The sequence below is a fragment of the Nicotiana tabacum genome, chromosome 1 (genome assembly GCF_000715075.1).
Source record: "Nicotiana tabacum cultivar K326 chromosome 1, ASM71507v2, whole genome shotgun sequence".
Taxonomy (NCBI): Eukaryota; Viridiplantae; Streptophyta; class Magnoliopsida; order Solanales; family Solanaceae; genus Nicotiana; species Nicotiana tabacum.
Window position 1 is genome coordinate 156,479,718 of NC_134080.1, and position 13,009 is coordinate 156,492,726.

At 39.1% G+C, this 13,009-nt stretch overlaps 2 protein-coding genes across 2 annotated transcripts; both read right to left on the bottom strand.

Moving 5' to 3' along the window:
* Positions 1-59: 59 nt before the first annotated feature.
* LOC142164210 (uncharacterized) lies at positions 60-2,245 on the bottom strand. The gene is made up of 2 exons (XM_075221635.1): positions 1,712-2,245; positions 60-194 (listed from the first exon to the last, which is right to left on the bottom strand). Exons 1-2 carry the CDS (start codon positions 2,243-2,245, stop codon positions 60-62), a joined length of 669 nt encoding a protein of 222 aa, XP_075077736.1.
* Positions 2,246-9,710: 7,465 nt separating this feature from the next.
* LOC107768724 (LIM domain-containing protein PLIM2c-like) lies at positions 9,711-12,224 on the bottom strand. The gene is made up of 5 exons (NM_001324994.1): positions 12,090-12,224; positions 11,206-11,305; positions 11,066-11,094; positions 10,830-10,919; positions 9,711-10,007 (listed from the first exon to the last, which is right to left on the bottom strand). Exons 1-5 carry the CDS (start codon positions 12,222-12,224, stop codon positions 9,711-9,713), a joined length of 651 nt encoding a protein of 216 aa, NP_001311923.1.
* Positions 12,225-13,009: the final 785 nt, after the last annotated feature.

A 13,009-nucleotide genomic window follows, 5' to 3' on the forward strand; every position in this document is an offset into this window, starting at 1 on the left:
AGTTACAGATGTTGGGTTGCTGTAGTCCTACATTCTGCCTCCTTAGACGAGAAAACAAGCTAGCCGCCAGACTTTTGATGTTTCTCTGACGAGCTAGGGGCCAATTTCTCAGTCTCGCGTTCTTGAACACCTTTCTTTGGTCCAAATATCGACTCTTTCAGAGAATGTTCTGCTGACAGTATTGCATTTTTAATCTGACATTTTAAAAGCAGAAACAACACATCAGGAAGAGCTTATTGCAAAGCAAAATAATATGCAACAAAAGAAGCAAATTCTCGAAAGGTCACTTGATAATAACTTAGAGAGAAAAAAGAGATGACAATTTCTAATATGCTATGCTAGTACCAAACATTGCAGCAATTCAAAGAGATGCACTTTCTACCTGGAACAAGATTTGAAAGATGGTTTTTTTTATAAGGTAAATTGTATTAATCAAAAGGGAGAGAAACTCCCGTATACAAGAAGTATACCAAAAAGTAGAGAATTTACATCAGAACATGATTCTCTACAAAAGACGCCCAATCTTCTATACAAATAGGGGTTATATGAGTGCACCAAAAAGCGATCAAAGATAAAAGACTATTCTTAAGATGTGAAAAAGGAGACTCAATTCCCTCAAAAGCTCTCCTATTTCTCTCCCCCAAACTATCCACATGAGAGCTAACAGGGCGAACTTCCACGCCTTTTGCTTTCTTCTTCTACGGAAACCGGCCCAACTATATAGCATTTCCTTTACAGTGCTTGGCATCACCCATTGAACACCAAAAAGGTTAGGATCGCCCTCCACAAAGCCGAGGACACAGGGTAATGCAACAAAAGATGATCAACTTCTTCCCCTGAGCTTTTACACATATAGCACCAACTAACAAGTGTAATTCCCCTCTTTCGAAGATTCTCACTAGTCAAAATCACTCTCCTCGCCATTAGCCATGCAAAAAAGCACACCTTCGTGGGCGACTTAGGAATCCAGATCGAGGAGTATGGAAAAGAGGCCTCCTTTCTCACCAACATACTCTGGTAAAAGGACTTTACGGTAAACAAACCATCGCCACGCAAACCCCATCTCCAAGAATCACAAGATGGCAGAGGCCTGTCTTGCCCATATAGTAGTGTCAATAAATCTTGGAGTTCCGCAATCTCCCAATCTTGCATTTTCCTTCTAAATGAGAGGTCACATACTACTCCCCCTTCATGCTCCTTACGAATCTGTTGGACCATCAATTCCTTCTGGTTTGAAACTCTGAAGACATGGGGAAGGAGACCCTCAGAGTATCCTCTCCACACCACCTATGATTTTAAAAGCTGATTCTCCTTCCATCTCCCACCCTATAAGACATGTTGCCACTGAAGCATTCCCAATTCTTCATGATGCTCCTCCACATGCCACACCCGAAAGGTGTTGTGATTGCCTTGGTCCTCCAATCCCCTCCCGTGAAATCGTACTTTTCTACTATGACCTCCCTCCATAGAGCATGCTCTTCTACCCCGAATCTCCACAGCCATTTCCCCAACAAAGCTCTGTTGAATACTCTAAGATCTTTCACTCCAAGTCCACCCCACTTCTTTGGGGAAGTGACTGTCTGCCAATTCACTAGATGATACTTTCTAGTTCCATCCGCTGCATCCTAAAGAAAATTCCTTTGAAGCCGCTCCAGTTTTTCTGTGATGCTCACAGGAGCTTGCAACAGGGACAAGTAATAGGTGGGCATACTCGATAAAGTGCTTTTAATGAGCACTTCCTTTCCGCCTTTGACAAGTACCGTTTCAGCCAGCCTGCAAATCTTTTTTCAACCCTTTCGATCACTGGATTCCAAATCGTAGTATCCTTATGCGAAGCGCCCAATGGGAGACCCAGGTAAGTAGTGGGAAGGGAGCCCACCTTACATCTGAGAACATAAGACAAAACATCAATGTTAGCAACCTCACCCACCGGGAAAATCTCACACTTGCCGAGGTTGATTTTGAGACCTGATACTATCTGAAACCACTGCTGGACCTGCTTCAGGTAGGTCAACTGATCCATATCGGCATCACAGAAAGCCAAGGTGTCATCCACAAAAAGCAAATGAGAGACTCTTTGGGCACTGGGCATCCCAATCGGAGCTAAGAATCCTCTCAAGAAGCCTCCGCCCGCCGCACGATCCATCATTTTACTCGAAGCATCCATCACTAGAAAGCATGGGGGATAGGGGGTCTCTTTGCCTGAGACCCCTGGAGCTGCCAAAGAAACCACACGGGCTACCATTAACTAGGATAGAGAATCTGACTAAGGAAATGCAGAACTTGATCCATCCCCTCCATCTTGCCCCAAACCCCATCCGCATCATAATGAAATCCAGGAACTCCGACATGGTCGAAAGCCTTCTCAAGGTCCAACTTGCATAGTAAGCCGGGATCTCTATTTTTCCTTCTGGAGTCTACAAGTTCATTTGCCACCAAAGCGGCATCCAGGATCTACCTACCGTCCACAAACACATTCTAAGCACCTTCTCGAGTCTATTGGAAAACACTTTAGAAATAATCCTGTAAATGCTCCCCACGAGACTAATAGGCCTGTAGTCACTGATACAAGATACATCTTCTTTCTTAGGCACAATAGTAATAAAAGAAGCATTGATACTTCTCTCGAAAACACCATTCACATGAAAATATTCAATGGCTTCCATCAACTCCCCCTTGATGGTGTCCCAACAGAGCTGGAAGAAGGCCAAGGAGAAACCATCAGGGCCAGGGGCCTTATCACTAGCACAAGTCGACACAGCCTCGTGCACATCCTCCTCCTCGAAAGCCCTTTCTAGCCATTCACTGTCTCCCTCCCATATGTGGTTGAACTCTATTCCCCCTCAAAGTCGGCCTCCAACTAACTTCCTCTTTGTATAAGTTCTCATAAAACTCCACTATCGCCCCTTTTACCTCCTCCTCTCCCTCAATCCTCACCCCATCCACAAGTAAGGACTCTATGAAGTTTCTCCTTCGATTTGCAACTGCCACCCTTTGGAAAAATTTAGTATTCGAATCCCCTTCCTTTAGCCATAGCGCCCTCGATTTTTGCCGCCAACTAGTCTCCTGAGCTATTGCTAACTCGACTATTTCCCTCTTAACCTCCCCCAATCTCTCTTTCTCATATTCATCTAACTCCCTCGCCCCTTCCCCTCTCTCTAGATCCCCCAATTCATGCATAAGCTCCCTCATTTTAACCTCAACCCTCCCAAAAATTTCCTTATTCCACCTAATAATATCTCCCTTGAGCAATTTGAGTTTCTTCGAAAGGCGGAATGAAGGTGTCCCTGATACCCCGTAGCTTGTCCACCATTCTTTCACCTTGTCACCAAATCCTGGCACCTTCAACCACATGTTCTCGAATCGGAAGGGAGCACACACCCCCCTCCCTCTGCATCCATCTAGCAAGATAGGCAAATGATCCGAAGTCAGCCTAAGTAAAGGAATCTGCAGCACGTTCGACACCAGCTCATCCCACGAGGGCGATATCAGAAATCTATCAAGTCTAGACCTTGAGTTGGAATCCTCTGCCCTGGCCCAAGTAAACATTTCCCTTGACAGAGGAAGATCAATGAAAAAGTGATCATTGATGAAGTCAGAAAACTCCTCCATGGCCCTCGAAATCATACTACACCCTAATCTCTCCTCCGGGAATCTAATAGTGTTAAAGTCTCCCCTAAAACCCATGGAATGTCCCATTCCCCCATCATATTAGCCAGTTCCTCCCAGAAAAACACCTTGGACCCTTCTCCTACCGGTCCGTATACTCCCCAAAATCCCCACTCCACCCCACTCCCTCTATTTTTGACAAGAGCTGCTAAAGAAAAAACTCCCTTCTTAATCTCCTTTACCTCCAAGCTTCTATCATCCCACATTAGAAGAATACCCCCGACACTTCCCGCTGCTAGAACCCAGTCATATTTTACCCAACTACCTCCCCAGACACTCCTCACAATCACATCCGACAAAACTTCCATTTTTGTCTCCTGAAAGCAAACTAGGTTAGCACCCCACTCTCTAACTCCCACTTTGATGATGACCCTTTTGTTTGGGTCATTCATCACCTTCATATTCCATGAAAGAATTTTAACTTCCATAAGAAACAATATCCTCCTTCTCCCCACCCCCTCTAACTGAGTTCCCTTCCTCCCTGTCACATACCCGGCCCCTTCTCTGGTACACCACTACATCCCCTAAATTATTTTGCTTAACACCTTGACCCAACTCCCTCCCTGCACCATCATAACAAGATTGTTGCTCAATCTCCCTCAATAGTTCTAACATCCTATCTTCCTTCCCTTCAAAAGAAACACCTAGAAACTTTCCAAAGTTTAATAGTTTATCCTCCATCTAGAAAGACATATCCCCTCCTCCAATCCGTGACGAGATTGGACAGGCGTCTTCTATATGCACCCTTTCCTTGCCCCTACCGGAGGAATACAAGACCATAGCATTGCTAGCAATAGGAACTTTAGGTGTCGAAAGGATCTCGCCATTTCCTTGAGGGGTATCAATCTCAGAAATTAGCACCCCGCTGCTACAGGAATGACCAGAAACACCAGTAGGGTAGCAGGAAGGAGGAGAGTATGGAGCCTTTGGCGACATCTTAACTGGAAATACTGGTCCGGCACTAATATCAGATGGGGCATGCTCAACAATCTTCCCAGAAGAATAAGAAGCTTGAAGTGTAGCCTCAACACAACTAAGCCCAGGAGCAGATGAGGGGGCGATGGAGCTGGGTCCATCAGAGGCGGGAGGTCGTGGAATAACAACACCATGTATAGCCAGTGCCACCCCTGAAGCAGCGTCTGCCACTACATTACTTGTGCGCAAAGGGAGGCCACACTAGTTTTGCGCAAACAAGACATAAAGGAAAAACAAGTTGGCCTATACTATTTACTACTTCCAGACACACAATTCTCACGGAGCACGTGAGTGCCACAGAGTAAAAGTCAATGTACGAGAAATAGACTTCCAACTGCAAAGCTCCATTTCTCCCAGAGAAGAGTCCCATGCATCTGTGCATAAACTGACTCAAGTATGAATAGTAGGTACACTTGCAAAAGGTGAACGAACTTTTTACACTCCCCAAAGTCATGTTGCCACAAATTGAAATAAATGAGTTTATGCTAGCGGAAAATATAGAGAACTTCCACTACCTTTATTTTTATTTTTGTTTTGCATAATATCCCAGATGCCCCAGTGAGAAGGTGTGAGAGATTGACAATGGTGGGCCTCAGTAGAGGCAGAGGTAGACCGAAGAAGTATTTGGGAGAGGTGATTCAGCATACTGAGGAAATAACCCTTGATAGGAGGGTGTGGGGGTCGAGGATAAAGATAGTAGGTCAGTAGTTAGTCGTGCGTTTCTCTTCTACATACCGGTAGTATTACTTTACTTTCCAAGTTCTTACTTTTCTATGATTATCTGTTAATTCTTTGCTTCGGTTATCTTATTTTCTTGTTATTGTTACTGCTTTGTTTGTCCTTTTATTGATTATTGGGATTATGCTTTCCTTGAGCCGAGGGTCTATCAGAAACAACCTCTTCACCTTCACAAAGGTAGGGGTAAGGCTGCGTATACACTACCCTCCCCAGACCCCACTTGTAGGATTTCACTGGGTTGTTTGTTGTTGTTGTTTTGCATAATATTCGCCATAGATATTAAATGGACTTACATGGTCAGTGAGGATTCACATATTCGACCCCGACTTATAGCCAATTTGGCCAAGTTTCTCCAAGTTGAAAAGTACTTTTTTTTCCTCAAAAAAATGCTTTTTTTTTCAAAGTGGAGTGTTTGGCCAAGCTTTTAGAATTTTAAAAAATTGCTTTTGAGTAGAAGTAGAAGCAGTTTTGTAGATGCAGAAAAAAATAACTTCTTCTCCGAAGCACTTTTTTGAGAAGCACTTTTGAGAAAGATACACTTAGAAGCACTTTTTAAAAGCTTGGTCAAACACTAATTGCTGCTTAGAAGTGTTTTTCTAATTAATTAGTCAAACACAAACTGCTTCTCACCAAAAGTACTTTTAATAATAGCACTTCTACAAAAAAAACACTACTCAAAATAAGCTAATTTTTCCAGCTTGGCCAAACAGGCTATTACTTGGAATTCAGGCGTAGTTATTGTTATAGTACTCCAATATTCCAATTACCAAGTTCCTACAATATGTTTATTTTCTTGCTGTTGTTACTGCTTTGTTTGTCCTTTCATTGATTGTTGGGATTATGCTTTCCTTGAGCCGAAGGTCTATCGGAAACAACCTCTCTACCTTCAAAAAGTTAGGGGTAAGGTTGCGTACACACTACCCTCCCCAGATCCCACTTGTAGGATTTCACTGGGTTTGTTGTTTTTGTTATTTTGCATAATATTGGCCATAGATGATATTAAATGGACTTACATTATCCGTGAGGATTCATATATCCGACCCCGACTTGCTTGGGATTCAGGTGTAGTTGTTGTTATAATACTCCAATATTCCAATTACCAAGTTCCTACAGTATGTTCCGGAAAAAACCAACCTATTTGTTCACTCCATTACATTTTTCTACTCTAATATGCTATAATTAATAAGAGTTTAAGTTATGTACACGGTTAGCGTAAAGAATTTTACACTACAGGTCACCCCAAAGATCTATACAGGTAAGCCTCAACGAAAATTAAGATTTGTAATCTTGAAAATAGTGCAAATTACCTTTTGTAATAGATAAATGTGACCTGATAGCGTAAAATTTATGTACACCAATAGCGTATATAACTTAAACTCGATTAACAAAGGAAGAAGAAAAGGAACTTCTAGGGCAAGCCCTGGTACTAATTCTAAGGAACTCAACAAATTACAGGACCAATTGAAACCAGAAACGCAAAATTCTTCACCAGCAAGAAAAATAGGGTAAGAGGAGGCACCTAATACAGAGAAATATGTAACTATTATCAGTAGATAATTCCCAACAATTGAGATTTCTTACTATTTATCAAGCCAACTTGACCCATTATTTGTTTAAAGCCTTTGAAAGTCCTTTCCCCCAACATGAGATTCGGTTTGTAGTCCATCCCAAATATATTATCACTTAAGTTATGACTCTTTCACATGAGATCAGTAAAAAATAACACAAAACATCTGTAAATAAAATAAAGGAGAACATCGTAAGGTTATTTCTTACAATTCAAATTGTAAATGGGCGCAGGAGATCATTTCCTCTACAACAAACGAAAGTTTTCACATTTATACTAGTTCAAAACCAAATATTAAATTTCACGATCAACTACTCACACACAAAACGACGAACTAAAAATTTAAATAGATGAACTTCAAGATTAAAACATCAACATGTAATTAAAAATGAAAATTGAAGGACGCAATTAGAAATTATACCGGGTCAAGAACATTGGGTTCAGGGCCATAATCAGCAGTGAGAAGAAAATAGGAAGCAGTGACAGTAGCCACCATAGTCGTCCTTCTTACGAGTTTATCAGTTCTGGGGTTCATTTTTCCTTCGCGAATTCTGAACTGGGGAAAGCAGGGTTCGTTTTAAGAAACAATGAAACTATTGGGGGTTAGAAAGAAATAAGAGAGAATTTTTAAAATGTAATTAGTAGAAGCGATTTGAAGAGTTTAGAAAGTATTGGGTATTAGGAAAGCTACGCTGCTCTTTTTGAAATATCTTTGAGGGTCCAAACAGTGAGACAGGGTTCCTAGGAGGTCTTATGGAGCTCCCCCGGAGGCTAAAGGGATTTCGGTTGCCTATATTAGGGTGATTAAAGACATGTATGATGGAGCTAAGACTCAGGTTAGGACAGTAGGAAGCGACTCCGAGCACTTTCCGGTTATTACGGGGTTGCACCAAGGGTCTGCGTTTAGCCCATTCCTATTTGCCCTGGTGATGGATGCACTAACTCATCATATTCAAGGGGAGGTGCCATGTGCATGCTATTTGCTGATGACATAGTTCTAATTGACGAGACACGAAGCGGCGTCAACGAGAGGCTAGAGGTTTGGAGACATGCCCTTGAGTCTAAAGGTTTCAAGTTAAGCAGGACGAAGGCGGAATACCTTGAGTGCAAATTTGGGGTCGAGCCAACGAAAGTGAGAGTGGACGTGAGGCTTGACTCTCAAGTCATTCCCAAGAGGGGTAGCTTCAAGTACCCTGGGTCGGTTATTCAGGGGATCGGAGAGATCGACGAGGATGTCATACACCGTATAGGGGTGGGGTGGATGACGTGGAGGTTAGCGTCGGGAGTCCTGTGTGATAAGAAAGTGCCACCGTTACTAAAAGGTAAGTTTTATAGAGCAGTGGTTAGGCCTGCCATGTTGTATGGGACTGAGTGTTGGCCGGTTAAGAACTCACACATCCAGAAGATGAAAGTAGCAGAGATGAGGATGTTGAGGTGGATGTGCGGGAATACAAGGATGGATAAGATTAGGAATGAAGCAATTCGAGAGAAGGTGAGCGTGGCTCCCATGGAGGACAAGATGCGGGAAGCAAGACTCAGATGGTTCGGGAACATTCAGAGGAAGAGCACTGATGCACCGGTGAGGAGGTGTGAGCGACTGGCTGTGGTGGGCACGAGAAGAGGTAGAGGGAGACCTAAGAAGAATTGGGGAGAGGTGATCAGACAGGACATGACACGACTTAGGATTGCTGAGGACATGGCCCTTGACAGGGAATTGTGGAGGTCGAACATTAGAGTTGTTGGCTAGGGGTAAGTTGTGAATATTTCTACAGTGCACTAGAGTGAGATTAGCCAATTAGGAGTTAGTTTTAGGATGCTAGTAGTCATCTACTGATGCAGGGCTTTATCTGCTAGTTATTATTATACCTTCCATCTATTTCGTATTTCTTATATTGTTGTTATTTTATTATGATTCTATTGATGGTACTAATATATCGTCTCTTGTTGCTTTCTTGAGCCGAGGGTCTCCTGGAAACAACCTCTTTGCCCCTCGGAGTAAGGGTAAGGTCTGCATACATATAATCCTCCCCAAACCCCACTTGTGGGATTATACTAGGCCGTTGTTGTTGTTGGTCCAAACATATTCCTTTTTGCATTTTTCACTAAAAGAAAGGAAAATAAGAAATATCACATTCTACATGACACGAATTTCTTTTTAATTTGTCCCGAAAAATAATTTTTTATATTCAAAAATAATGTCACTTAAACTTCTTAGTTTTTTTTTTTTTTTTTTTTTTTTTTTATGACATGATTTTATAGTCATAGAAATGTCTATGAATATTTTAGACGTCACTTTTTTAAAGTCTTTTTTTACTTTCTTAATATTCGTGCCCCATCAAATACCGTCATATAAATTGAACTGAATGTGCCCATTATCTAACACGATCAAATTCGTATAATAAAGTATACAGAGTATACCTTTTAATATGGGTTCAAGTAGTAAAAACAGCCTCTTACGGAAATGCAGGATAAGACTGCGTACGAGATCCTTATAGTCCGGCCCTTCCCTGAATCTTGCACATAGTGGAAGCTTAGTGCACCGAGTTGCTCTTTAAAATATATATCTTTTTAACATGTGTACGGGCTCGAAATAAAAGAAGTGTAAATAAAAAATGAAAAAATCCAGGCAAGAAATATGATTACAATAAGGTAGGAAGTTTGTCTATTGATCACAAAAAGAAAAGGAAAAAACTTTATTTACTGATCAGAAATACACAAACATTTTGGATTTTTTTTTATAGAAAATAAATTGATCAATAATTTAGGATTCTTGTGACTCTTCCTCATCAGGTTCCTTTTCTGGTTGTTTATCAATTGTTTCCTTAGCAGCCTCATCATCTTCAGGTTCATTATTTGTTGGTGTTTCAGCATTAATCTTCTTATTATTTGCAGCTTCAAGAACATGTTGATAAGTGCCTTTTTCCATGAAGAGTTGAGCAAAATGGTGCTTGCAATAAAGGACTCCATCAAGTGAAGCATAAGTTGCATGTGTAAGTGGACAACCTCCATGAGCACACTTGAAACATGATTTGTGAAATGATTCTCCTTCCATTGTCACCTGAGATAGAATTTCAAGATCTATTTTACCAATCTTTGATGATGATTCATAAAGCTGATTCCAGCTTGTTGGAACTGAGACATAGTAATAGTAGTAGTTGTTGTTGTAATTGTATTTTACCGATCTTATTTACTTTTTTCCTAAGAGTGTGCTTGATATGATATAAGTCATTTTTTCAAATATTTTTTCCGAAAAATATTTTTCTAAAAGTTGTTTTTCGGTGTTTGATTGGTGAGATATTTCTCGAAAAAATATATATGTCCTCCGTTTTAGTTTATGTGAATCTATTTTCTTTTCTAGCCTGTGAAAAAAAGAATAACCCCTTTCCATATTTGAAAATAATAATGATTCATATCCACACATAATATATGTATCTTATTTTGCACCACAAGTTCAAAAGTCTTCTCTTTCTTTTTTTAAATTTTGTGCCCGGTTAAATAGGTCACATAAATTGAAACGGGTGAAGTATTGAAAATTAATAAAAAAATATTAACAGGTTAGAGAGTTATTTCGATGAAGGTATTGAGTAATATTAATTAATAATAACACCAAAATATTCGTAAGAGCAAGTAATATGAAGTTAAAGTAAAAAGATAATAGCAGGGAAAATAACTTTTGTCTATAGGTGAGGGAAGTCATTTTCTCCCTTCTGATTCTAGTAACCAAAACATAAAAATGTGATTTTCTCATAAAAAAATATTTTCCTAGAAAATGAATTTCGTCATACTAAATATGGGATCACAATACTAAATTTAACTAGTTAATGAGATTATACTGGGCCGTTGTTGTTGTAATGGTTTTTTCAAAATAAATGATATTAACCTTTTCAAGTGGATAGACAGTTTTGTTGCAAGCTGCACATTTGTCTTGGGTTCCAGAGAACATGGCAGAGAGTTTGCTTGGAGTCCTAGTCTGCAAAAAAATTCATAAATTAGGGGTTTTTTTTTATGGAAAAATAAAATAGAAAATTTTGCATTTGCAATGTCATGTAGAATCAAATCTAATTAAAATTAATAATGTAGATATATCATGAGTTGTACGATACAAAGAGAACATACCAGTGCATGTTCCCTCTCAGGCTTAGCAGCTGAAATGTTTAATTACATGGGGAAAAAATGATTAGTAAAAATGAATAAATTGATTGGTAAAGAAGGTTAATATTAATGTATTATATAATCTATTGGAAAGTATGTCTCACAAGTCTGAAAGTTCTTGCTAAAATTTCCACATTCCTTAAAAAGCTGTTCGAAATGAGGCTTGCAATAGAGGACTCCATCCATAGAGGAGTAGTTGCTCATCTACATATATAATTGCCAGATTATCCCATGTAATAGCATAAATGAAAAAAGAAACATATAAAAAAACACAAAAAATAAGATAAGGGTGATGTATTCTTTAAGTACTTAATGTTCTTAAGCCACAATGTGTTTGAAACTAAGAGTACATAAGGCCAAGATCTCAATGATCCTACATCGAATGAAAACTGTACATCAATTTTCTCATTATAAATGTAAGGAAAGTGAGAAATTTGTCACTATTTGTAGTTTTTCCTAGACGCCTTTTATTTATATTCTTATTCTTATTTTTGGGAGGTTCTGGTGGGGGAAAACTCCATGCATGTGTAAGCATGCACATTATCGGTCCAAGTCTGGATAAAAGAAGAGGGTCGTGGTAGTAAATTAAATTAGTACTTTGCAATTAATATCTCATAGTACATAATATGTAACCGCTTTAAATGTTTAAATATAGTGACATAGACGACTTTAACTTGTTTGAGATTAAGATATAGTTGCTGATATATTGAGGTGAGGAAAAGGGTGACCTTTCCATACACATACTTATAAGGATTGAAGAAGATAGAAGGTAAAATATAAAGGAAATGAAAGGATAAGCAAGCAAGAAAGATTTGAGATAAAGAGAAACTTCTTAGTCAACTTGTTGAAAATTGAACAAGGGATGTTGAAACAAGAACAGCGACTATTAATACGCCTCAAATCTTAAGCAAGTTAGGTCCGATTATGTTAAATTTTCACAGTCCATAAGAACATATTTAAAGAACTCAAAAAGAGTAAGAAAATGCACCACAAGAGTGCCTTTGCAATGGCTGCATTTGAAGCAAGATTTATGGTAAGTTATACCATCAGCAGTCAACAAATCAACAAAATAAACAGTCTTATCACAAGCTTTGCATTTATCCAATGTTCCTGTGAATGCCATTCTTCTCTATTTTTGATGTCTTCTCTGCTTTTGTTTGAAAATTCAATCTCAATAACTTCTTTAATTAAGAGTTAGAAATGGCAGAGAAAAAAACTTCAACAAGAAAGGTCTTCTGCCCTCTTATAATATCTAACTTCTCTTTGTTATTGAGATTAAACAAACAACAAAGAAGAACACCCTGTCTAATGGAGAATTCATTAACTTTTCTTGTGGAAAATAATTAGTTGGATTATGCTATTACACCGATGATTTTAGGACACGTGATTGGGAGATCCAAATATTAGGAGGTACAATTTGCCTCTCATTCTCTCGAATTTGAGTGAATTTAGGCCCTTCTTTGACTTTTTCCCATTTATTACAAGATTGTAATGTAATTTATTCTAGGTTGTTATGTTAGTTAAAACTTGGCATTTTTCCTTTCTTTTCTTGTAATTTTTTTTAAAAAATGTACTAAATGCCATTTTCTATTAATTTATATATATATATTGGTTTCCAAAAATTACCAATATGGATCAGACACAAACCTTCCCAAGAAAGGGAAAAACAGACAGAACATCTTGACTTATTGACTCGTTCAACATAATACATTCATGACTCGCTAGTCTAAAAGTTGCTTGGAGATGGGGTCGAGAGGTACACCATGGAAGAGAATAAAATGCATGTCCCAGTGGTTGTTATAGCAGTTCTTTCTTTTCCTAGAAACAATTGATAAGTTATGCGAGTATGATTTTGATAATTTGTCAAAATTCATGGAAGAAGCATATAGGAACCTGATACAATCAGTT